Source organism: Halictus rubicundus, chromosome 8, assembly GCF_050948215.1.
Source record: "Halictus rubicundus isolate RS-2024b chromosome 8, iyHalRubi1_principal, whole genome shotgun sequence".
Lineage (NCBI taxonomy): Eukaryota > Metazoa > Arthropoda > Insecta > Hymenoptera > Halictidae > Halictus > Halictus rubicundus.
In genome coordinates this window covers 14,637,513-14,665,260 of record NC_135156.1, presented here as the reverse complement: position 1 = coordinate 14,665,260, position 27,748 = coordinate 14,637,513, and the positions used below count along the sequence as shown (strand labels likewise).

General features: G+C 42.3%; 1 protein-coding gene across 1 annotated transcript; it reads left to right on the top strand.

The window, feature by feature from the left end:
- The first annotated feature begins 20 nt into the window (after positions 1-20).
- Positions 21-24,756, top strand: LOC143356717 (otoferlin). The gene is made up of 26 exons (XM_076792627.1): positions 21-185; positions 256-397; positions 501-654; positions 1,697-1,865; positions 2,007-2,196; positions 3,040-3,242; positions 3,409-3,577; positions 3,968-4,161; positions 5,875-6,189; positions 6,746-7,075; positions 8,622-8,738; positions 10,369-10,503; positions 10,771-10,932; positions 12,015-12,284; positions 13,050-13,257; positions 15,098-15,342; positions 16,080-16,340; positions 17,515-17,659; positions 17,734-17,863; positions 18,096-18,424; positions 18,993-19,123; positions 20,538-20,725; positions 21,793-22,028; positions 22,130-22,302; positions 22,947-23,047; positions 24,576-24,756. The coding sequence occupies exons 1-26, from the start codon at positions 21-23 to the stop codon at positions 24,754-24,756; spliced, it is 5,043 nt and encodes a 1,680-aa protein (XP_076648742.1).
- Positions 24,757-27,748: the final 2,992 nt, after the last annotated feature.

The window sequence follows — 27,748 nt, the reverse complement described above, 5'->3', positions numbered from 1 at the left end:
TTCGATTTTATCGAATCGCAATGGGTAACCGAAAATTTCGGCGAACCACTTATCAAGTGTGCATTACAATATTAGAAGCGAGATATTTGCTGCAAAATGCGAGTCCCTTGGTGGTGGTTAAAGTTGGTAACCAGAAAAGGAAGACGGTGGTCCGTGAGAAAACCGATGAGCCGATTTACAATGAGGTGAATTCCTTTGTTGATATTGTCGAAAGGTTATTTTTGTTGGTACGATGATTGTTTTATCATTTTTCAGTACTTCGTGTTCGACTTGTTCTGCGACTTGGAAGAATTGTTGAGTACCAGGATCGTGATAGCCGTGTACATAAAGCATTATCTGCGCTTGAAATTCTATGGAAGCGTGAGCTTCGAAGTGGCCCTTGTTTGGGAGCAACCAGGTGTTTACAATTTATTCTTAATTGATCTCGTGACAATCGTCTGATGACCAGAATTAGTAATTGTCATCAGCATTATGTTAATATTGGGAATACGATTTCACAGATCGCCAATTTTATCATAAATGGGCAATGTTAACGAACCCGATGGACTTGGCTTCCGGGTCGAAGGGTTACGTTAAATGTAACATTACAATAAACGTAAAAGGGGAGAAGTTGAAGGTGCATCCGGAGACGGATGGTGAGGATGACATTGAAGGGTAATTTTTACTTTCCATCAACGATCTAATATTGCTTCATCGTATTTTTATGTACTTAGGGTAACCATCTACGATATTTCTAATTAATATTTTATTTTATTTTAATCGAAACGTATATAATCGATGTTAGAAGTATTTGTTGCGGAGGTACGATTCAAATAAAGGGACACGTAGTGCCATCTACCAAGGGATGCCCAAGCTTCTGGCAAATCAGTATTACAGTCCTGCCACCAGATGGCGCAGCCAGTATTATTCTTTGATTGTTGCATTTGGCAATGATTTATTCTTTTATTATGAATTTTAAACTATTTAAACAACTGTGTAAGACATTTCTTAAAAATATTCAAGTTAAAATTTATTTTACATAAGCAAATAAGATTATGGAGTTATTAGCTCTGGGTTATTGTATTCTTGATTTGTAGAAGTTTATGAGATTTGTCGAGATGTAAATTTTCGAAATTTTCACGACGTATTTACCATTTCTGCGGTATGAATTCACGGAAGCTGGATTTCTTCTTTATCCTCTGAAGGAAAACTACTGATTCGTAGTAGAAGTTCACGCATTCTGTCACAGATGGCGCAACCATCTTCCGTTTGAATCCCTTTCGGTAATGCAAACGCGCAGACGAAGTATGAACACATGGAACTAAATGACAATACACAATGTGGAATTTTGAGTCATCTAAAATACCGACGTTACCAAAAACACGCTTTGTCAAATCCACCCTTACACTACCCTCCTCTTCCATCCTTCCCTTCCCTTCCCTAGATGCTCTCTATCCCTAACCCTTCTATAGATCTATCCCTTCTCTTCCACTCCCTAGATCCCCTAATTGTTACACATCACCCCATATGGTGATCGGTCTAATTCTATACGTCGTCTGCAGCTATAGTTCATGTATTTACAGTAAATACAAATGAGTCGCAGTAGGGGCACGTAATAATACGCAAAGCAGGGGCACAGTCAATTCAATATTGGCCCTAATCAATGCAGCCAGGTGGCGGATAAAATTTGAGAATTAATGGAAAACGACAATTGCAGGAATCTTTTGCTGCCAGTGGGTGGCGAGTCATTGCCCTTCAGAAGCCAGGCGCGTTATATTTTCACGATTTACCGGGCGGATGGGCTGCCCGACATGAGCAGCATGTGTTCGAAAATCGATTTCGAAAATATTAACCCGTACGTGCAAATATCTTTCGCCGGAATGAAGGTACTACGAACCATAAAACGCATTTCTAACGCGTTCAAATCTAGATCTGAAATCGCACCCATTCTTGAAACCGTAAAGTTTGATTTACAGACGATGAAACACGAACGTAATCACGATTACGTCTGCGATAACAATTTGCAGGGAACGACCAGCGAAGCGTGGCAAACTTTCGGGCCCAGGTTTAACGAGAAAATTATCTTCAGGGAAATGTTTCCCTCCCTCTGCCAACGCGTGAGGATCGCTATAAAGCACCGCGTTAATAGCTGTCAAACTTACGTTGTCGCGTCTCACATTCTCGACTTGAGCAAAGTGTCGCACGCTGGAGAATACGGTGAGTCAGTACAGTTCTCATCGCTGAAGATTATCTACGCGCTGCACACTGGGAAATTTCATAGACGCACAAATGAAAAATTCGATCAGTTTAATCGATCGGAAACTTCAATTAACATGATTACCTGTTCGCCCCGGTGCATTCGTACCTCGAACTTTTCACGATCGACTAATTTGATCGTATTTCCCATATCCGGCGGCGTGCAATAGCAATCCGATCTAATCGAGCCACAATTTTCTTCCTTTTATCGTCTCCGCTTCCCCGGGGCTATTCCCCCCGTCATCTTCCGCTTTTATTACGCGAATCCGACAACGCGAAGTATAAAAATACTGCCTACACGAGCGGACAAAATATTGGCAAAACGGCTGACAATGTCGTTCCAGACGAGACAGATTTTCATTGTTACCTGTGACGCGCTCTGTCCGATCAAATCGGCCCCGTACAACAATAAATGATCAACTCCGTTAAATTTCCGAGATTTCCTAAACAGTTAAAACCAATCGAGCCGATGACATTCGTTTCGGAACGCGGTTCGACATCACCGATGTTCGCGAATTAATTCGATACTGGCAGCTCACCTGTGTCACGATCAAATTGTGGATCCTCTTAATTGGATATCTAATTCGGTTCCGTACAATTTGCGCAGAGCGATGGGACGGGAATCGTAGCGAACGCGAGTTCCGAAATTCGATAACTGTCACAGAATTTTCTACGAGGCCAGAGAACTATTAACCCCGAGCGAACCATAAACGCGGCTCCTGTGTCTCCAAGAGAAATACCGTAGCCTCTCGCCCAGGAGAAATATAAAGCATCTTTGATGCACTGGCTTATCACCTTCACAAGGTTTCCTGCCGACGTTCGGGCCATCGTTCGTTCACTTTTACGGCTCCGGATCTGCAGAAAAGAGCAGCTGTTTCGGCAACTGTCTGACAGCCCTCCCTTTCTACCGTGGCAGAGTTCTTCTATCTCTGAAAACGGAAATGGATGACCCAGAAGCGTCGACCGGAATCGGCACCGAAATAGAGCCCACGGCGCCCATCATCGAGGTACGTGTCCTATCTACTTCGATTCGCAAACCGGACCTCGTCAATTCCTTTCTCGTTCGCGCTGATCCGTCGAACAATAACACCAATCCCGTTCCATTCTCCGTCGTAATTGACGACGCACCGACACCGCCCTTCTCAAGCTAGTCTATCTGATTAATTTCCGAAGGACCGTCTATGGGCTACGGAAGAGTACTGCCTAGTCGCGATCCTGTACGACGCGAGCATGATCGACCGACGAAAATGCCGTCTCAAGCCGATAAGCTTCGAAATTAGTCTGGGGAACGCCGGGAACAGACAATTCTCTTACAGCCAGTGCTCCGAGGACAACCTCGATGGTATCGAAAGCTCTTTCTATCTCTACACAGTGATTTCTCTATATATGTCGCCGGGACCCGGACGATAAACGTCGCGGAATTATCCCCACTACCGCGCGGCATATCCCGTGAGGGGTGTAGAGACACCTCGGAAAAATGAATACGGCTGGCGTATGTCTCCTGGACGATGGACAACCCTGGCAAGACACGCGTTGTTGACATATATCGAGAACTCACTGTACACCGGAATCGGTTTGGAAAATCGTCCGAACAACCATTGCCGCGGAGCGTTCACGTTCGTTCGGGTCTAGTCGCTCGCCGGCTCGCAGATTGCTTGTTAATACGGTCGAGAGTTTGCGCAGAGGATGGCGCACGATAGGTGCACCGTAAAATGTGATTAATTGTCAACAGGAAACCGGATGCCAGAGCGGGGACCGGACTTCGAGAGCAGCACCGTGCCACGACTGACTGGATCGCTGGATGGCAAATATAATTATCTGCCCCTTGGCTCGCGAAAACCGTGCTTGTACGTCAAGTCCTGGTGGCCCGACCTCGAGTGGAGGATGCACAATAGCAACAGTCTGGCACGCCTTGCCGATTTCCTAGTGAGCACCCGTTCACCTCGATCCCGCAACTTCTTTCGATCTTGTTTGATCGAAGCCGACATTCCACGGGATCGTTGAACCGCCGATGAAATCGATACACTGTTTTCTTTCCCGAATTCGATGTTCTCCTCCGCCGTTCCTGTTTCAGGAATTACGATCGCTTGTATTTTATTTCGGAGATGTTTACCGTGCACTCCTACTTTTTTTTTTTATTGGTCTTCTTATTTATTCGGACGTTACGAATATCGTTTTATCGGAATTCTCTCTCGCGGATTGGATTTTCGCCGGCTATATTCGGAACGAGTTCGTTGCACCATAACGATCGGGCAACCTCCTCTGTTCTCGTTAGACTCGACTATTTTTCTAAATCGATGGTTTATGAGCGTTTATAGGGAATATAGAGAGTTTTTAATTGTACTCGCTTGAGAGCTCCTTATTATTTTTTATTATTATTCCGGTACTAATTGTTCAATATTGTGCCTTGAATCCTGCAAAATTCTTTTTATTTGTCTAAAATTCTGCTGCAGTTTTATGCGCCTGTTTGAAATATGAGATTACGAATGAAACACTGTTGGTAAAAAACATGAAAGGATCTTCTGTGCAATCATTTTAAAGGATGAGAGTTTGAAGAAAGAAGGATACACACATTCCAATATGTACCAAAGATTTCTCACAAAATTGCAGAAAACGCTTCCCTTATTTTTCGCTATTCTCTTTGATGATTTGAACCGAACGCGAGTCCAAAATTCGCTGGAACAGGTCCGCAAAAATTTCGCCGCGCAACTTCCTGCTGGAGATTTATCGACGCCGGACGCATTAAGATTTCAGAGCGTCGTTGACTTAAAGCTCGGTCCTGGGAACTTCCAGGACGTGTCGAAGAAATATTTCATACGTCCTGGAACCAGGTTCCCACGGTGGGAAGAGGGAAGTTTGCCGGCTACGGGAGCTGCAGCAACGATTCCCCGGGAACAATTGACGAGCTCCTCGGATTAAGGACGCTTCCATGGATATTCCCTCTTCCCCGATCGGCCTAATTTTGTGATCTGCAAACCTTGCCATACGCGCCTCCAAATTACCAACATTGTACTCCAACGATCGACCTATTGGTACATACACCATAGTTGGACTAATAATGGTGTTGCACCTGACTTTTGCACCGTGTACTGAAACAGAACTGTGTACAGAAAAAGGCCTGACTGTTAACATATAATAAAAAAATATTGTAATTCCAGCAAAAAGTCGCGAAGCTTCGGAGAAATGGTTTTCGTCGTTGCATTATGTAGGTACAAGACTGAAAGCATGTTGCACATGCGCAATTGCTTTCAGCGTTGCATGTGTTGCTTTATTCATGAACGAGCTCAACACATTTTTCCGCAACTTCTTTTAGAAAATATGTCTTTTTACTGTATGTCTTTCACTATATACTATATACTATATATACTATATATACTTTCACTATATACTATATGTCTTTCTTTTTTCTATATGTCTTTCTTAGTCTCTCAATCTTAGTTTACAGACCATATTGGGACACCTACATAAACAATTTTAATTAGTCAGAAATGACGTGGTTCTATGAAAATTTTTATGAATATATCAACGTCCTTTCTTCAAGTCTTAAAAATGAACTTTCTACAATTTTATAATCATGAATGAAAGAGCCGTTCTGTAAATCCGTTCTAATAATTTTGATGAAAACGACTTTTTTTCTAGGAAAAGGAGTTGGAGGTCCTGGGTGGAATGGCGGCGTTAGAGGACCCAGAAGCGTACAAGCTCTACAACGAAGCGATTCGCCGTTTAAAGGACTATTGCGTGAGGTATTTGGACAGATTGGAGTCGGACAGGTACGACGTGCACGGCGGCACCACTCGGCTCGATCGGCATCGCGTGAACCTCTGCCGTAAAGAGATCGAGAGCATCCTGCACAGGATCAAGATCAACGGGGAACTACCGAGCAACCGTTACCTGAGAATCGCGATGGCACACGCGTACCAGTACCTGAAAAAGCTGAAGAAGTTGCGCGAAGATGTGAGTCGACTTTTATGCTCGCCTCGCACGCGAACTTCCCTCCCTGAGGTGCAATACGCGAGTACTGCAATGAGGATAGTTGGCAATAAAATGCCGAACCCTTTGTTGGATCACGAAGACGAATGGAAGGAATGGGAACTTTGCGTGTGCGATGCAAATGGACTTGATGGAAACATGATTGTCATAGTTTTTTTTTTTTTTTAAGTAGCGCCACCATTCTTGCGTTTAGTGTTCAGTTAATTAGTGCGTCACTCATTTTTTTATTTTTTGGCAGGCGAAGGATTTTATGAAAATTAGTACCCCGAGTCAAATGAAAATTGATTTCGACACCTAATCATTTCATCAATCATTTAATCAATGGCATTCTGAAGTGCTTCTAACCTTTACTACGAACGTATAATTTTTCTTATAAATCCTAGAGATGAACATTATTTTCAGTAAATAAATTCACGAAGGCTGCGAATTAATTCGTGCAACGAATAATTCCAGCCTTGAAGCGAAATTGCAAATATACTGTGTGGTCACGAATTAATGGAAACGTGTAATGATTTACCAGCCGCAGCACAGTCTCCCGGACATGTTCATTTGGATGATGTCCGGATCGAAGCGCATCGCCTGCACGCGAATTCCGGCGGAGGAATTAATTTTCTCGGAAGACGAGACCGAAAGAGGCTGCAATTGCGGCAGAAAGATCGACGTGTTCATGCGAAAGCCGCGAGACAATCCCGAAGCTGATTACGCAGCTTGCAAGATCGAAATCTTCCTCTGGCTGGGTACCACGGAGTACGCACACGCATGCTGGTCCTCGATCCCGCCAGGATATGACGTGGAACACGAAAGGAACGTCGACTCGTTCCCGAAATATGTGGAGTACATTCGCTCCTCGGTACAATAAGTTGCTTTTCACATTTTCGGGACAAGGTTAAGCAGCCCCGCTGCACTGTTTTAATTAATCATCGATGCAACGCGGCGCGGAACCACGCCGAGCGGAAACGAGGGCTGTTTTTCTTTCGAGCACTGTTCTCTGTTGGCTGGCGAGCTAATTATTGATTTCATTCGAGAGATTTTCCGCTCGAATTGTACTGGACCTATTCGTATGCACGGGATTTATGTAAATTTATACGTGCACGAAAATTTCATGCCCTTTTTCGCTGAATTTATTCCGCAATTTTTAGAACACTTTCTTATGGAGAGTTCGAACACTTTTTCACAGTTTAAAGTTTTTCCCCCGTTGAATTTTATATGTCACAAATGCGTTCAAGAGTGTCATGAAAATTCATAGGGCACTGCATTCATTTTTGAACATCTTAAAGTCCTTCCCTACCGAACCTCGTATTTTACAAATTCATAGATCCCTGCATGTTTCTTAATTGTAAAGTTTAAAGGCTGTTCTATGAAAGATTCATAGTGCTCTGCAATCATGTTTGCTGACTTGAAAGTTCTCTTTCGTTGAGTGCCACTTCTGAAAAAGATTTAATAAAAGTTTTATAAATAGTTTAGAGAACTCTGCAGTGATGTGTGCCGATTTTAAAGTTCTTTTCCACCGAATGAAAAAATATTTTCCGTTTTAACTTTATAGATTTATAGGCCTGCAATCGATAGCGCGAACGATTACTATTATTAGTATGCACGAAAATCGACAAACCAACAAGTGCACCATAAAATTGAAACGGTGAGGGAATCGACGTGGAAAATATCGCTGAAAAGAGTTACGGAAGTGGTGCTCGATGCACCTGGTCGTCATAACAGTAATGTAAAATGTAATTTGAACCTTTCTGGGACTGCAAAGTAGTCTCCAGGCGAACACACCTTTTTAAATGCAATTGAATGGGCGTTTTAACCGTTGAACCTCTTTTCCGTTCGCTCGAATTAATCACACCTGCCATTTAAACGCTGTCGCTTCTTCTGCGACGACGGAACGCTCGTCAAAAACAATTACAATTATCGCGACCCTTTATCACCGCGATAAATCGATATTACGATTTTCCGAACTAAACCCCGCATGCATTCATACGGAAAATTAGCAAACCAATCGCTTTATAATTAGATTGCTATCCACATTTCAGTGGAGGCGAGAGCCTCCACAAAATTGTACGTTAAACATCCAAAATTTCTTTTTTAATCGCTGTGACGCACTTCTTTCTGTTATTGTCACGTTAATGGAAGCTTCTGAAATTGCACGCCACTGTTAAAACAACAAAATAGCACAGAAACAGAATTTCGTCTTTATCTCAGCATTTAAAAATTCCATCGATACCAATTTTTATGGAAAACATTCGGAAAATTCGGTATTTGGAAATTAGGCTGAAAATGAATTTTTACAGAATAATTCTGCTTTTAATTCGAAATTTCTGGGACGTCTTTTTGAAAACGGTGGTGTGAACCCACTCGAGACAGCTTCGGCGAGCCCGTCACCGTGTCTTGCGTTGCAGGTATTCCAATTACGTGCTCACATATTCCAAGGTCGCTTTGATCCCGGGATGGATGCATCCGGCTTATTGGATCCACTCGTACGTGTTGCGTTTCATGGTTACACCGCCTCCACCAGAGTAAGTTTTCTAGGTCGGTATAATTCACCGGAGGCTTCGCCGACAAGTGGGCGGGAGTCGTGTTGTTATTATTACAAGCCCCGAGCCTTCTTTTGTGAAGAGGCTCGACCGACCACGCTCGCTGTAAATGGATTCTCGCGGTGTCTGTCAACGATGGAGCCAATTTTCGGCTTTCATCTGATCCTGCGAATCCGAGGCTGTCCGTCGCGAAAATGACAGCTCACATTCAGCTGCCGGCTTCTTAAAACGAGAAAAATTCTTTCTCTCGGTGAAAAATATCGACTTCTTAAAAAAATAGAAGTGCGCAGTTCACTAATACCAATTTCGCCTCACAAGTAGGACGTTCTAACTAATTCATTTATAGCTCTACGTATGTTCTCAAGATTTTAGTATCTCTAAAAGATTATTTGGCTTAACTTCACTTTGGCAATCCAAAGATTTTTAACTTTTTACTATACGATCTTGTAGATCTTGACGAGGAAATGCCAAAAATCGGAGTTTCAGGGCGAGGAATTCACTGGTTCAAAGTTTATTCGTGTTTGAAGTTGAGCGATTACACTTTATTCTGCTGTTATCGAACAGTAATTAAAATTTAGGGAACCATATACGGGATCTCAAAGAGAAGGTGTAATCGAAGTTCGCCGCGACCCTACCTGCCAAAAACGCTTAGCATGTTAAGCCCTACGTCGGTCCCAGGCGACCGTCATCAAACTTCCCGTACAGGCGACGTCGGTCCACCAGGACCGACAGTAGGCTTTTCGTTTAGGCGACGCGTTGATCGACTTCTGTTTAGTCACAAACTTTCAGTTGCGAACGGAATGCCCATAGATACAAGCTCCGCGCTTAACGCGATAAAATCGCTCAACTTTGAACACGCATAACTTTTGAACCAGTGAATTCCTCGACTGGAAACTCCGATTTTTGGCATTTTCTCGTCAAGATGTGCAGGATTATATAATAGAAAGTTAAAAATTTCTGGGTTGCCAAGGTGAAGTTTGACCGATTATTTTGATTAAACAGACTCTACAGAGCCATTTTTAAAGGGAAGGATTTCATAAATTCGGGACACGTTTATTTTAGTTAAGTGAAGACTGGAGTCTTTTATTTTTTAATTTCAATATGGCTTTGGAATTTTTTTGCCTTGTATAGTCGGGGAAAAATTTTGTCAAATTACTCATTGATCATCAGCAGTATCTAAGTATATTATTCCAGCTCCACGTTGTATTAATCCTACGAAATAAATTCAAGATTGCTGTACACCGAAAACAAAGTGTTTGACATTTTTAGAAAATTCAAAACCACGCGAAGAGAACAAAAATATTCTGCGTCCGTTGTTCAGCTTTCGGAAAGCTCGAGAAAATACTCGACTGTTCGAAATGGCAAAATGGAGTTCGCAGCGGTCCTGTTGGGTGATAGACACATTCGGGTTAAGCCTCGAAATTACGGAACGATTTAATAGGAGCGCGTCTAATATCTGTGGCAGCGAAAAGTAGCAAAGCTCTGCATCTGGCAGGGTAGCGTCTAATCGATATGCACCCCGAAATTTGCAACTTCGCGTGCGAATGCTTAAGGGGATTCGGGTGTTATCTGGCATTAGCAAACGGGATTAGAAGTGACGTACGTTCCTCAGGTTATCAAGCAGACGTTGGACCCTTTTTGGGACGAAACGTTGATCTTGCCGCCGCGAACTGTTCACGGGACGAAGGAGTACCTCAAGAAACATCCTCCCAGTGTGGTCATAGAGGTCTTCGATCAGGACATTTGCGTTAGTATTTGATCACTTTCGCGACCGCGTTTAATTAAATGGCAGTCAGCCAATTCAGCCCCGGACCGGTTCGAAACTGAAACCAGTCATTCAAGCTTTTAAATTAACAGAGAAATCCAGAAATTAGTTGTATTATCTTAGAAAGTGATGAACAGACTGCGGACTTTATTTACTCACGCGAAGATGTATTTTTTTGGCAAATGAATCTCAGTTTCGGACAAGTCGCGAGAACTAGTGCAAACTGTAATGTCGAATTGGAATTCGCAGGGCATCAAGGAGTTCTGCGGAAGATGCACAGCCATCCCGTTAGTTAAACTCGCGGAGGAAACTTACTCGCCACCTGATTTCCCTCCGAAACTTGAGTGGTACAAATTTAAATCGCAAAGGGATTCCAGCAGCTCCGTGCTCGCTGCCTTCGAGCTCATAGAGGTAAAAGAGGCGATACTGATCGATAGTCGCGACGCGGGGGCTTCCAGATTTCCGTGCCGCCCTTTTTGCAAATTAATTTCGTGCCGGATTCCCTTTTCCCCGTGGAGCTGCAGCGCTAAAAATACACCGGCTACCGGTCCGAATATTTCCACAGCTTTTGGAAGCGTCAAAAGAACTCTATTCACTCCCAAGCTCGATTACTTTCCGTTGCGCAAAGATTTAGAAAAATTCCGAGGAAGGAGAGCCCAAAATTAATTGTAAACTGATTCCAATAGAAACAGGATTTAATTCTCAAGAAAATAATATTTTTATTTGTGATATTTTAAGGTAAAGAATATTAACAATTCAGAGGGATTAATCTACTCAATTTTGAGCTCGGTAGTTTCGGTGCAACATAAACATTTTTCAGAAATTTTCTTCCCTAAAGAAACGAAAAGACACATTTCATGAATACTATTGACGAAGAAGAAAATTCAAGTTTTACTTATCCGAAAATTGTATAGAAAAGTGAATTGCAAAAATGAAGTATATATTCGAGTATCCAGAGGTATTTTCCAAACTTTTTGAGACGAAAAATTTTAGAGTTTGCAAAAAAACAATTTTACAAAAATAAATTTCAATTACGAGGGAAGCTTTTAAGTGGACGAGAAATGTGCACCGAAAGTTTAACAGCATTTTGAAGCAGTGTGTCGAGGCTAACCCACTTCTGCGTTAATCGTTAAAAAGTTTAGTTACAGCGGACTCCCGCGTAGCGCGATCAAAGAAATTGTTTGAAAAGATAGAAAGATCTGTCTTTTTAAGAATTGAAAAAGATTGTGTACTTACTGCCGCAGAAGATACACGTATCACAGTGTTTTTAAACGATGTCTGATACTTCGCTGTGTTTGCTTGGGTTTTGGAAAGAGTCGATAATGGAATTCAATACAGTGGCGGGGAAGTTTGCAAATGGAGGGTAGTTTGGCAGACCCCGCAGTTTCGAGACACTTTGGCCGAAGCATTCGCTTCCTTCGGTGGCGTAAAGTTAAACGATTTCATTAGTCTCGGCGAATACAGATGTTGCTTGTCGAAATCTCTGCGCTTAGGTCGTGGAAGACGAGACAACGGACAAGCCGATAAGCGGTACGAAACAGGAGATTATATACAAGATACCGGAAGACATCAGACCGAAAATGGCGAGTTACCGGCTCGAAGCAATATTTTGGGGCGTTCGAGACATGAGGAAGATAAATTACGTGCCGGTTCTGAGACCTCGGATTATTATAGAGTGCGCCGGGGTCGACGTCAAGTCGGAGGTGATGGAGAACGCGAAGAAATTTACTAACTTCGAGGAACCTCATATCGTTGTTGACTTGGTAACGTCTTCAGTCCTTCCGCGCTTCTCTCAGGAACTTCTCTTTGCGCGAGAATTCCAATCCGTAGACTCGCAGTGCTCCCTTTGGCGAATCTTCGCGCTGAGAAATTTACAAAATTGCTCGAGACAAGCACAGAATTGTCACAATTACTAAAGAAGTATGACCGAAGCGTAGAACTCTTCAGAAAGAATTAGACCAAGACTTTTCATGAGTAGATTCTATGCATTTTTGACCAAAATGCAAAACACTTGTATTTTATTTCCAATCGAATTTTAAGAATACGATTTTTAAACATTTCAGTTTAAAAAATCAATTTGAGAATGCTCTATTTCTTATGGAATTAGTGTTTCTTTAGGCTTAAAAAGCTAGAAATCGCACATCACACGTACATAACCTTTGAACTAGTGATCCCCTAGGATCGATACTTGGATTTTCGGAATTTTCTCGTCGAAATCTACAGGATTACATTTTAAAAAGTTCAAAATTTCTGGTTTCCCGAGATGAAGGTTAACATACTTTCAAATTCGTTATCGATGAGTATACTAAATTTGTGTAAATATCTACTAATTGCACAGTTGACACATTCTTTTTTAACGTACCGATCTGTAGAAGACTTGTAAAGGTTTCTTTATGAACTGGAGCCTTCATCCCCGAAGAGTGATTGATTTTGAATTCTTCTGGCACGGGATTTTTATGAAATCGCAATTTATTAACGCTAATAAGGAGATCGTGATTTAATGATTCTCGTTGGAAATTTTGCTAAAGGATATGCCGGCGCTTGAAATCTACTACCCCTCCGTCACCATAAAAGCTTATGACTCGCGTGGATTTGGTTGCTTTAAGTACGCCGGTATATGCATCGTACCGAGCGTTTACGTCTTCCTGGAGCAATTAATAACGGAAGAGGATTACGATGCGCAGATATACGAGGTGAAATTGAAGTCTACGAGGACGAAGAAGCAATCCGCCATTCGTAAGTATTCGTAGACGAGAATCGTCGACCTATAAAATATCCGACTATTCCTCATGATCAGCTTGTATAATAACGATATCCGATTTTTTCATATAAAATGGAAACTCCTCCGAGCCATGTAAATTTTATTCGCGCAAATCAGTGTACCGTAAAACTTTGTATTTGAATTTTGTACCGTTTTATCGTTTCGATCGTAGACAAATATAATTTTCAGCTTGATAAGAAAAATCATCCTCGATAGACAGCTTATGGAAATTAATTATTCAATATTTCAATATTCAATATGTAAGACACGTATTCATTGCAACGTCGAAAGAAGTTTTAGCAAAATGAAATACAGAATAATACAGAAATTATTTATTCAATAATTCCCTCAGTTCAAAAATATTCGTGCGAACGTGAATACAATAAAGTAATGAATGAACATACCATCGATGCGATACACATTCGACATGGTATGAAAAGTACTTTTAACAGAAAGAAATATTTTATAATTTTCCAAGTCCATAAGAAAAATCACCTCTAAAATGAAATAAAACGCTTACGGACACGGCAATTAATCATTCGATATTTCCCGGTGCTGAAAAATATTTGTGCAACGCAAATACAATAAACTAATCAACGCGTAGCAACAAGCGTTATCGAACTAACAATCCCACGCGACCCACTTTTTGCGCGGTGATGAAGACGAGGGCGGATATTTAAACATACTGAACGTTTCCCCACATCGCTACTGCTTATGAAATATTTAAACTAGCTCGTTCAACAACGGGACGCGCATTGATTCGAAACTTTCCTCCCGAAAGTTAATAACGTCATGGAAAATCCCGTTCGCATCCGCACGCAACAGAAAACTTTGTTAATTAAAGTTTCGCGGGAGCATTTATCCGCTTCGGGGCCGGGACTAAACGTTTTTCACCACCGATGGTATGTCGAAAAACATTAACTGGCCTGGCCAGAGGGTGAGAATTAACCCGTGTTCATTTACCCGCGGCGTTCTCGCGCGGCGTCCCGTGCGAAACTTTCGCGACAAACAGTTTTCGCGAAATGACGCCGCGGGTGTCCATAATCGAGCTCGCCAATGAAAAAATCATATTTTAGGAAACACCGTTTTATTTCACGGCTATCTTTCAATTTTTTAAGAAGCATCACCAGAGCTTCATAATTTTTCTAAGCTAGCCAAAGCACTATCTATTTCAGGAAACGTTATTTTCTGGTGATTTTCTAATTTTTTAGACTCTTCAGAGTTACATAATTTTTCCAAGCTAGCCTGATTTCATTGCGTCCTTCTTTATTACAAAATACTGTCTATTTCAGGAAACATTATGTTCAGGTGATTTTTAATTTTTTCAATCAACTTATATTAATACCTAAATTAGTACAACTCATCAGTATGTAAGTTCAAGTACGTTTCATCAGAAAACAAAAGACAAATCAATATTGTATATTACAATTATTAAATTCACTGATCAACTTAAAATTCTTGTGATAATTTAAACACATTTGAGCATACTTTGAGACCAGAACAAATAGAAATACTAACAAGAAATGGAAAAATTTGTACATTAAGATTCGTATATTTCAGAATATTCTGAAACAAGGACGAAGTAAAAAGGATGTAAATGTAATTCACAAAATATTTGCAAATTTTTACGACACAGCGGACATTTAATAATCGAGCTTGGGGGATTAACTTACGTTCAGTTCGAAATTCTCTGGAGATAGACTAAAGTCTATCGATCGTGAAACGATGCAATATTTTTCTTGGATCTCTGACAAGCGACTGTCAGAATCGACGGTACTTCCGTTCCTCGAGTATCACACTCCATTTCTTATCAAGTGCCGTTGCCGATGGACTACGATTCGACGAGGGACGAGAACAAGGGGCTGATCACGTACAAGAAGATGACCAGGAAAGATTCCCCTCTGAGGATTCAAAGAATCCTGCGGTCGGTGAAGAAGCTGTTCGCGCGTTTACTGGCTCGGAGAAACAGGGAGGAGAAGAAGAAGAAGGAAAGGGAGGAGCGGGAGAAGGAGGAAGACGAGTCTCTCGATTGGTGGAGCAAATATTTCGCTTCCCTAGAGGTGAGCGAACAATTCGATAAGGTTAATGACTCTATCGTCGGCCTTGGGAAAATCTGACAGCGCTTTTCACCAAACAAGCGGACAGAATTGGCAGACTTTATTATAAAACCGATCGGACCCCTTACTAGAATTCGATTAAATGCATTAAGCAAAATAGCAAAAGGCGAACAAAATGGAAAGTTAAGATAGACTCAAAAAGTATTCAAAAAATCTTCGTTCTCAATTGTTTCAAGTAATTTAATTTGTACAAGTTTTATTTTCCAAGATAGAACGCAATTTTTTCAAAATTTTCATTAGATATCATATAGTAAACTAATCCATCTACCTAGGCAAAGAAACTGAGGTTCATTTATTAAAAAAAGTTATTTTGATTTCAAATCTGTGGAATCAATTAGGAGACTGACTGCGTGTAGTCTTGAATGGTATGACAAAAGCGTCTGCTCTTCTGGTTACAGCCCGTGATCGTTCTTTGTCCTGAAACGTGTACTCGTAGCATCAAATAATGCGATGAAAGCGTCTGATCTTCTTGTTGCAGTTCTGAATTCCTCTTTTATCTTAACCGTATACTTGCGTGATTGAATAGTACGGCGAAAGCGTCGGGTCTCCTCGTTGCGCCTCTGAATTTCCTTTCATCTCTGATAAAAGCGTCTAGTCGGTAATAGAACCGTAACAGGTGAACAGGGACGCGTATTCCGCGTCTAAATTGTCTGAGATTTAGCAAAGCACGCCGTTTCCAGGAGGAGAGGAGCAGAGAGCTCGGGATTCTAGTTCCCCGTGGTCGCGAGGGCGTCGCGACGTTCAAGGTATCCTACGATTTAGCGAGTTTTCGCCAGCTCACCTGTCTCACATTGGACGGAAAACAGGTGTACGACGGGGAATTGGAGATGGAACCGCAGTTCGCCGGGTTCCAGGACCGTCTGAGAACGTTCGAGCTGTGGAAGGGCAGCAGGCACGAGAATCCGGATTACGACAGCGATAATTACGTCGGGAAATTCAAGGTTTGCCCGAAACCCTGCGACGGTAATTAATGGGCAGCGACTGGAACTGATTCGAAACGCGATATCGAGCAGCGTTGTAACATTAATGCCGTGTAAATATCGGCTTAATTAAAATATCGGTCCCCTGCGAGGCCACACGTTGCCCGACTTGTTTTCATCAAAATCTAGTAATGAAAACGTGCAATTCCACGTGGCAAACAAACGTGGAAAATATTCAACGAAAATATTTAAAAAATCACATCGCTTTATCCGCGCTTGTACAAAGTGCTAAAGTGCCGAGCGGTAAAACGCGATAGCGATAAACAACAAGCGGTCGCGTCGCAGGTAAATATTGAAGTTAGAACGAACGGGCGAATGAAATTGGAGTAATAAATGAAAATTTTCGAATTGTTTACGCTTCTCCGAGTTCCTGTATTTCGCGATCCGAATGCCGTGCATTTGAGGCGTCAAATGCCTGCCGTTACTTGCAAGCTGCCGGCTTCCTTTGAGCAATAAATTCTCCTCCGATGTCTCGGCTGCGTAAACAGAAACACTATTTAAGAAAACGTGTCACTTAGAGTTAAAAATACACGGAAGCTTCTCGCCGCCTTTAAATAACACGTTAAAAGTCCGTTTAATCAGCCGCCATTAACGAACCTGGAGCGCCGCCAAGCAAGGAGTATCTGCTTTCCGGTGAACAATTAGAAGATAATTTTCACGATTCAATAACTACGCTCCTCACTGGTTTATTTTCTCCGGGGAAAGCAATCTCTCCTGGCCGTTGCTAACTCGCTTCAAATTAATACAATATAATAATTAGACTTTAGAATTAGATTTTATACACTCGCAACAAAAACGAGCAAATAAAATGCAATCTACTGGAAGTGTTTAAAGGATTTAAAAATACTGTTCTATTTTTCTCAACTCCGAAAAATGATTAAGAAAAGAAATAAATCTCCTGTATCCGGGAATTCATACAGACAATTTTAAAAATCCGCAGTCTAATTATAATGGAATTCTGGATGTAACAGATTTCTGAAGAAAGTATCTTTTCGTACGAATTATAAAAATTTGTAACTTTTATCATGCCCTCGAATTTTCGTTTAAAATTACAGAGAGACTTTTGTTAATTTTTATGAAATACAAGAACGGATTGCTTGTTTAACGTATGGATAATAAAATGGTTAATTCGCAGGGTAGGATCTGCGTGTATCGTTGGCCTCATCCGAACAATCTGCCGTGCAAAACGAGAACCGGGAGGAGCATGGTCGACGGAATATGCGACGATTATCCGTCGCCAGAGGTCGTCAGACTTCTGGTTAGACTGTACGTGGTAAAGGGTGAGTAACACAGAAGACATATCTCCGTCGTCCCGCGTGACGAACTGATGGAAACGGATCGATCCTCTCCGCAGGCATCAACTTACAGCCTAACGACCCCCTAAGCGGCAAGTCCGACCCGTATCTCTGCGTCAGACTCGGAAAAACGTTTATCAACGACAAGAAGAATTATATACCTAACCAACTGAATCCCACGTTCGGACGGTAGGCCGGCGATTAGATCTTTCGACATTTTCTCTGGACAATTTCACGCAACTTTGGCTCGATTTTGATTCTTTCAAAAGAAAACAGAATCTTTTTCATTATACTTTCATGAGGCTGAAACGAAGCCACTCGATGTTACTCATTGAACTTGAACGAATCTCCACGAGTTTTCTTTCTTCTCGAAACAGATAGTAAGATTCACAGAAAAATAATTAGCTCCGAATCTTGACAGGCTATTCGAAATCGAAGCCTCCTTTCCCCAGGACTACCTGATGGAGATTCAGGTCTGGGATTACGACGCGACATCCTCGGACGATCTGATAGGCGAAACGAAGATCGATTTAGAGAATCGGTTTTACAGCAGACATCGAGCGACCTGTGGTCTATCGAAGAGGTACAGCTCCTCGGGTTACAACGCCTGGAGGGATCGCGAAAAACCGACACAGATTTTGCACAATCTCTGCAAAAAGAACAATTTGCCGCTGCCGGAGTACAGGACGGATCATGTGAAAATTGGCCGTCGAAAATTCCCCTGCGAGGACGCCGAGTTCAAAGAAGCAGGTCTGCCCGAATAATTAATACACTCGCTGCCACCATCACAGACGAGTGACGTCTACGACTTTGTATTTTACCTAAAAAGGATCAATTGAATTTTAAAAGTTATTGGAAAAATTGTCTGTACGGACTGCAAGACGCAGGAGCTACATAGACATTTATTTCCTCTTCTAATCATGCTATCAAGTTGGATACAGTATTTCCACATTCTTTAAATGTTTTCACTATTTTAAATGTACACATTTCTGTGGTAAATGCACAAATATCCGCAGTCTAGTAATCGTATGTGCTTGAACAAAGAAATTTATCGAATAATTTTCCATGAAAGCGACTTTATAATTTCGGTAACAGTAAAAGATTTTGAAACTTTTGACTCGTCTGATAGTTTCAGTGTCTTAGAGATAGTTTTAGAGTCCACCGCCTTCTTTTGCTAAATTGTTTTGGTATGAAGCAGGCAATAAAGAAAGTGCGTTGGACACGATAAAACATTTTAACAAACGGTGGTAGCGAACGTGTTAATCCATTGATCAAGAGGGAGATTCGATTTGACCGGTGATTGATGATTTTTCCTCAGACCAGGAAGAATGCCTGGCCCTGAACGTGCTTCATCAGTGGCACGATTTCCCCATTTGCGGCAGCGCCCTGGTCCCAGAACACGTTGAAAGACGGCCGCTTTTTAATGCCGCGAAGCCCGGTTTGGAGCAGGTTGTACACACAATAGCCGGAAAGGGAAAAAATGCGATGTTCGTTCGGCGTGCGAGCGCGAAATAGGGGAACAAGGGCGAATAAAGGCTTTGTCGCTTTTGAGGGTACAAGGTGGCACGGTTGCGAACGGATTCGATTGGTGGCCACCAAAGGAAATAGAATTTCACGGACCCTCCCTCACCGTTGAATATTCCTTTTGTCGAGTCGCATAAAGCCCTCGGAATAACGCGGGGCCCGCTTTGCTAATATCGCACTGTCAGCTTATCGTTCAATACGCTGCCAGGAGTTACGGATCTCCATAATATTTTCCTTTTCTTTATTTTTCGTCGCGATTAATGGCCGCCGTTGTCGAAGCAGAAAGTACGAGATGAACGTGGAATTGTGCGCATCGTACAGAGGACTCGATACATCGTGTGCTCAGTCGCAGGAAAGTTTCATGTGCGCGTAACAAATTTCAAATGTTTGACGAGCGCCGTGTCTGAAGAGCTAGGCGTGCTTTCATTCGCTTTTGTAATATCAAACAGATTCTGCAAATCGATGTTCCTCGTGTTTGCGGAACATGTGCAACGGAAACGTCGAAATGTTCGCGAAACAAGAATCTATAAACAGTGACGTAGATGTGTACTTGAGTCACTGTGTACGTAGTGGGGAACACGTGAAAAGCTGTTTCAAAATACACAGCGAAAAAATACGTACTGTATGGACACTGAGAAGTTGAGACTTGTGATATTCATTGCTCTTTCAATCGTTCTACATTTTATAGATTATAAATTTCAATCTTTCTTAAAACAAAAGATTCTCGACACGTTCACGGTGTAATGATTTGGGTTTATACCAACAAAATAAGGATTCATCTGAAGATTTAAAAATTGCATTTTTGTCCGCGATTAAATTACCGTGATCTATATAAGGAAAATTCGCGAACGTGCGAGATAAATGAAACTTGGTGCCCCGATTCCAGTTTTTACTTTCCGGAAATGAACGCACGTCGCTTCCACCTCGAGACGCTCCGCAAAAATGAGTGCTCCGGCGAAATATTTAAGCGAAATAATTAATCGAGCCGGGTATCGACCGATTCGGGGGAACTCGCGTTTCGCGGAAGTTCGCTCGATTGCCGTTCCGAATGATTTTGATATCCAGCTATTTCTGGTTGTGAAAATCAGTCGTTCCGCATGAAAGCTGCACGAGTATCGTTAATCGATACTCCGCAGACGAATTCGAATCAGAAATAGATCCCGGTGAACGGCTCGGGAATGCAATTTTCCCGAGGCGATCGATTTATTAGCCGAATGATGTGCACCGGGTACCGGTCGCGCTCGAGAATTGCCAAGCTTTTTTCGGCCCTGCCGCGTAAATATTCAATGGGCCGGGTACCGTTGGCGGAGAACGGTGAACAGGATCGATGCTTTTCCAGGGCAAATTGGAGCTTTGGATCGACATGTTTCAATTCGGCGAACTGCCGCCGAAACCGGCGTCGGACATCAGCCCTCCGGTGCCGCAGGAATACGAGATTCGCGTGATCGTTTGGAATACCGAGGATGTGCCTCTCGTTGATAGCCAATTTCTTACCGGGGAGAAGTGCTCCGACATTTACGTGAAAGGGTACGGGCTTGTGAACGACGCTCGCGGGCAAAATGGTACCTCTTAAATTTACCGAGCGCCGAGCACTTGCCGGCGAGGAATTTCGTTTACGATTTCACAATAAAAACTCGTGACACGAGTGCACGCTTCCTGTTGCGGCGCACCGCTCGCCTTTCGCCACAGTAGTAAATTGTTTATTGGTCCCTGATTATACATTCCATAAACTAACCCTTTCCATTCGGACCTATTTTAATTAAAAAATTAAACGTTTCCAACGACCTACAATATTTATTTTCCTCGTTTTATGCATATGAAAGTGATGTCATACCTCGGATAATATTTAAATGTTTGGCCAAGGGTTAGAGTGGTCGTTAGAGTGCTAAGGGTTGAAAGGTTGACTGTTGAGTTGGTTGAAAATGATTTTCAGAAAACTAGTACCACGGTATATTGATTTGTCAGTACTGAAAGTAGGTTGTAACGTTCGGTGAGAACTTCGTTGTCAGGTTACTAACGACTGTTATTAATATCATTGATCCGTGAATCATTATGTTTGTTACCGGTTGCTCAAATTTACATTGATTGACGATAACGATGTGTTAACAATAGCGTGGAACTATCTGGTCTGATTAGTAATTCGACGCGAAACGATAATTGGGAGGTGGAGTACGCGTGCAATGCCTTTCGGTGCTGACAATCAGCGAGTAGTTAGAGGGAGAAATGGTCAGACAAGTCGGCAAGACGGCGTCCGTGTGCTGTTTCTACTGACTTTCATATTTTTCGAGGGCTTTCTTTATATTTTTCTATATTTTATTTGTTCCTTCTACGGGGTAGCAATTTGAAAAATTTATCCAAATTCTAGAAAATGAATCGACTAACTAAAGGGCTTTCCACAAATTTTCCGTGGCCCTAATATCAATCTCGAGACAGTAAATAATGGATCCAATTACACGTAATATAGAATTCATTACCTTTTCGTTGTTCCCCCGGGCAAAAAACCGCAGACATCCCTTATTCTCGCGAGCCACCATGCGGCGAGGTAGGAAAAAAAAAGAGATAATGCTCGCTGAAAGGGGACCGATCTGTTCCAGCTGGATTCTTTACGACAATTACCAGAAGACCGACGTCCATTACAATTCCCTGAACGGCGAGGGAAACTTCAACTGGAGGTTCATATTTCGCGTCACGTATTCGACGGGCGAGAGGGTTATGATCGTGCGGAGAAAGATGTCGGCCCTGGCTAGGAGCGAGACCGAGGAGAAACTGCCGTGCAAATTGCAGCTGCAAGTTTGGGACTGCGATCATTTCTCTCCGGACGATTTCCTCGGTGCGGGGCCGTGAGCTGTTCGAATTGCCGAGTTAATTACCGATATCGTTCGCGGTATAGCGCGCACGCCGAGAGATCACCGACCGATTGATCGTCCCCAGGAGCCCTGGCTTTCGATCTGTCGAGGATGCCGCGCGGAAGCCCGAACCCGAAGAACTGCACGCTAAGGCTGCTCGATCCGAAACTGCCCGCCATGGATCTCTTCAAAATGACCCGGATCAGGGCTTGGTGGCCCTTCCAGCGAAGCGTGGGCACAGGACATTTTGTACAAGCGGTTTGTCTCGTTCACGATCATTATTTATCTTTCAAAATAATTCGACAGTAACGTCTAATGAATATTTTAATGGTTGAGAGTCCAAGGAAAATATTTAATCCACGATATGGTGGAACCTGTATTATTCGAACTTGTCTGTGTGGAACGTGAGTGTTTGTATAATAGAACAGTTACCTAGTTGTAGGGTCACATTAAATCTATAATGATTTGAACGTACAGTGACCAGCGTTGCATGAGGATCGATTGAACTGTTTCCATACGTGACGCTTAATCTGCTAATGGATGGATTCCGCGACTATCGGTTCGGATAATCGAGGCTCCAGTAAATCGTGGATTAAACGAGTAAATCTGATCGAAATGGTATCGTGTTTGGGCTCATTTTTATCGGATAAATGTCACGAATATGTTACTAATTGCTTCATGAAAAAATAATAGTTTCTGCCAGTGGTGAGATAATTGTGGCAATCGAAGAGAATGCTGCGTTGCTTCTGATCAGTTCTTTCTCGAATTAGAACAATCTATGAATGTTTCTAGATTTATTCGAAAACTTTGTAGCATGTACGAACGTTTCATTACATTGATTAGCGTTTTTACTCTACGGGGCGTACGTGAAGCATTATCAAACACGTAATGTATCGATTCAGGGGAAAATCGAACTGGAAATGGCAGTATTGCCAGCGGAGGAAGCCGACGAAGAACCTGCGGGCAAAGGAAGGGACCCACCTCAAGAACTTCCGCCCCCAAAGTATGATGGAACTTAATTAAAAACTATGGAACGTTGTGTCGTAGGGCGAACAAGTTTTCTGTACGGGGGGAATGTATCACAGAAACGATATTTTTAATGCAATTCTCGAACTACTCTAAAATTGGACTTTCCACAAACTTTTCCCTTTATTACAATCACATTAAATGACTGAGGCAGGAAAATCGCGGAAAGAAATACAGAAAATGAAGAAAGGGACTAACCTTCTTTTACCTTTTACCTTTAACATGTTTCTTTCTCGGTGAAAAGTTATTAACTTATTCACCCGAACCTGTGGCTAGAATATTACAAGTGGGAAATTGTTAATATAGCACAGGCTCTTTATTTTTGCCAAAGGCAAGAGGTCTTCGACCTTTTTGGTCAATTTAGCACACGTTTGCTATTTTTGCAAAACTCTTCCACCATTCTTTAATTCTACGGAAGCAGGTTTAGATCTCCAAAGCACATTCAAAACTCGTATAAACACTTAATAAACAATATTATAATTCAAGTTAAGCCGAATAATTTTAACAATAATATCTCACAATGTCACCTCGAGAATTTCCGTAAAACAGAGCCTCGGTCAACGGAGAATAGCAGAACAATTAATGGCCGCGGTGTTAGCATAGGCGATCCGATTATTGATTCCCCGTTGTAATTAAGCCGAATCTCGCGGCGGCTATTAGTCCGGCATTACATAATTAAATGTGCATCGACACGGCAAGCACCGAAAGCTGTATTGCCGGCCACCGACGATCATTCTTTCCCGGAAGCCTGCTTAATCCGAATAATATGGCACTTTCCTTTTCAATCATAATATCAAGAGATATTGTTGCACAATATAAATTCCAAAAATGTATTGAATTAGTAATGAAATTGCTATCGCTTTTGAACAATTTATTTAGAAGCCCTCGGCCTGTTCGAAGCCAATCGGCTTTCGAATGACTGATCTGAATAATACTTCTTTCAAATTATAATATCAAGAGAAATTGTTACACTACATAAATTTTAAAAAGGGTGTAGCCGGACGAGGAGGTCAAAGGTGCTCTCAAACCAAATTGGGAAAAAAAAGTACCTTCTGCCAATTTTCAACCCTTTATCTCGACATGGAGGGTAGTAATGGGGTGACAAAGAAAATCAGCTTTTTCCGTAATTTCTCTCATCCTCTTCAACAAAAAATTCTGAAAAAAATCAGGCATATTTTAGCTATGAGAACGCACATCTATGAATTTTTTCCAAATTTTCAGCGTCGGAACCGAATTTTAAGAGATAAAACAAAACTTTGAAATGCCGATTTCTCGTAGAAGTTATGAGATACTAAGTTTATATTTTTACAGTTTTAGCATCTGGTTGTGGTTGTTAAATTTTTCAGATTTTCCAAAATGGGGGCACACGGTTTGGGGGCACTTTTGACCTCCATATCCGGCCCTTTGTTCGTCACTGGAATTTCGGTCGCTTTCGAACAAGCTATCGAGAAGTCCTCAGCCGTTGATTGGTATCACGAGTAACCACTATATTCTGGGATTTTTAGCCGACCGGATACTTCGTACTCCTGGTTCCGGAACCCGTGGAAAGCGTTTCGTTACGTGGTCTGCCGCTATTACAAATGGCGGATCATCTGCTGCCTAGTGACGACGCTGATCGCCTTGCTGTTCGCCCTGGCGATCTACGCGTTCCCTGGATACCTGGTCAAGCGTATCCTCAGGGTTTAAATGACGAATTGCCGGGGACCAAGGGATCGTCCCCGGAGTGTCATCGTTCATCGGCAAGCCGAAGAAAAAAAGAAGAGACCCGAGGAAACGGTCAGACGCGGGCCGTTAATGAGAAATTGGGTCACTCAGCAGATATATTATCGATTCGCGACTACTTTAGGCCAATAGCCACACTATTTGGCCGTCGTTAATTGTAGGATAACACGATTCAGTCACCAAGCTAATGGCCGTTTTAATGATTAACGAGCGGTGTTAATTCAACGTTTTAATGAATGCCTCCGAGTGCTTTCTACGGTTACCCGAAGCATCGATTTTCGGAGAGGCCGACGATAAAAGTTATGTTGGTTGTTGTTTGGACACCTGTTGTGAATCTTGATCATGCATTGTGTACGGTAAAACTGTTCCGTGTTGCAAATATTTGCTGATTTCTTATTTTAAATGTATTCTATAATTTATCTTTCCGACTTTAATATTAATTAATATCTTGCTCGTGTTCTTGTGAGTATTCTCTGTACGATGAAAATATTCAATGTTGTAAAAATTTGGTTTTTTGATTTTTTGGCATCGCCAGAATCTTTTACGGAAACCATTCATCGGAGTTTGCGAATGAAATGTGTTGTAAAATTAGAAGAAAGAGGTCAGACAGGTTCTACTGCACAAATTACTGTCTTGCTGGAACTTCAGCCTTGCAGTAAATCATTTCTAAAACTGGTAAAGTTCTACGTTCACGGGAGCACAGTCTTGCCGAACTTCTATAAAAGGAAGCGGAAAAATACAACAATCGAATTAAAAGCGATTTGTCACGGAATTCTCACTCTTTCCAATTTCCCCGATTAGTATGTGCGTCGCGAACGGTTCGCGTCATCGGTTTATTATAAATTTCCTAACATCGCAGCCGTCCGCTTCAGCAGGGTCGCAAATCGCGTCGAAAGTATCCTAAAATAGGCAGTAAATCAGAAACAGAAACTTTCGAGCGCACACGCGCGGCCAACCGCGCCTCGGCTTCGATGAAAATGAAATATGGATAGTCCGCAATTTCCAGCCTCAAAGGTCCCCGTCCGCTTTCCGCGAAACCCTTCATAAAGATCTGCTTCATCGCTCCACTTTCCGTATCGCGACGAGTGCGCTTTAAAACCCTTTCAGCAAATATAAATCTCGCGACGACCGGTTGCTCGACGCATTAATCAGATTACAGCCAAGTTCGCGCCTGCTGGTTACTCGTTAGCGAACTTTCTCCAAGAATCACGTCGAAAATTGTCATACGCCTTTGGGACTGAATTCACGTTCTCCAAGGAATATTTACACTATCTTCGCAAAAAATCCGAGCCCCGTTTCCTCTTCAAAATCTTTTGACAAAATGTGCGAATCAACGCACAGAATCTAACCTTCCACGCAAGACTTCCAGAATTGTTATTATAATTTAAATCGAAATAGTTGTTCTTTAATGAAACATTTAGCAGCAGATTCGTGACACTTTCCGGATCAAAACGAGCCCAAACACGACACAATTTGGATCACACATACTTGATAAATTCACGATTTAGTAGAACCTCGATTATCCGAACCGGTGGCATCTGAATTCCCCATCATCTTAATGTTTCGAGTACAAGGCGATCCAAGGTTTAATCTAGTCTTGCAGTTAGGTGAGTGTTCTCATGTCCGAAAACTCGGGTATCCACTGAATGGTTCGGATAGTAGAGGCTCCAGTAAATCGTGGATTAAACGAGTAAATCTGATCGAAATGGTATCGTGTTTGGGCTCATTTTAATCGGAAAAATGTTAGAAATATGTCATCAGAACTTTCGTAAAACAACAACATTTATAGAATCGAATACTCAAGTGGAGACAGTGCCGTAGCATCGAAGAGAGAACAATTTTCTGGAAACGTATCCCCCGAGTGCAACGTTTTTAATCGCGGGGTCAGTCTGCTAATCTGTGCGGAGTTAACGAAGAGTGAAATGTTTGCGCGATTAGAAATAGCTACTGCCCGTTGGAAAATTGTTGTTCGGATTCGGTTTTTCTTATTGCTCGCGTTCGGATCGCGGCTATAGCGCGGTCCGCCGTTCTATTCCAGGCGGCCAGGTGGAAAAGAGGCGACGTGACGTAACGAGAAGATCAATAACTCAACCGTTTTATTCGAAAGTTTATTGAACCCGCGAGTTTTCTTAATGTCGGTCGTTGTGTTTCCCTCGTGTCGACGCGAATCCGGTCCCGGTCACTTTTACGACATCGGCGACGGCGTTCGATTTCTTTTGTGCCTTTCTCTCGTTCTTGCGCCGTTCCCCGCCGTCGTCGCGATAAACCTCTTTACGGCTGAACTCGAGGGGACAGTTCTAAGTAATCTAATCTTCCTTTCCAGCAGATGGAGCCCCGACTTCGGCCGCAATTCGCGATTTTCCGGGCCGCGGGAGGGGATGCGTTCCCCGAGGAAAATTAACCTTTGTCCGCTCACTCCCCTCGATTTCACACAATTTTTTGGGACACCGAGGAAACGGTTTGTCCTCTGCACGTCGTTCTGCTAACTGTGAACGACCAGAGTAAACGATCAATTTTACAATGTTTTGTTTCTTCTCCTATCGCATTTTTCGTACGGTGGACCCTCGTCGCAATTCTACAGTTGACAGAGCGTACAACGATAACTTTATTTATACGATTTTTGAGTGCGTGTTTCGAACGTTTTGCTCGGTGCTGCTGGTGAAAAATATCGCTTTTTATTAACATCGGCCGCAATTCTGTCGCGTCTGCCGTAAATATTTGCACAGGCGCGAAAACTGCCGCGAAATATGTAGCACGAAACGGGATCCCTAGACGTCGGACGGCGGAAACACGTGGAAAGTTTTATCGGTTTCGGTATTGAAAGAGATAGGAGGTATACGTCTTCGTGAAGTGTGTATCACATCTCTATATTTTCTTTCCGAGTGAAACTTTTATCACCATTACGTCTTGCTATTGATATAGCGGACGGTGGCGAGGTTTCTCGGAACGGCTGAAA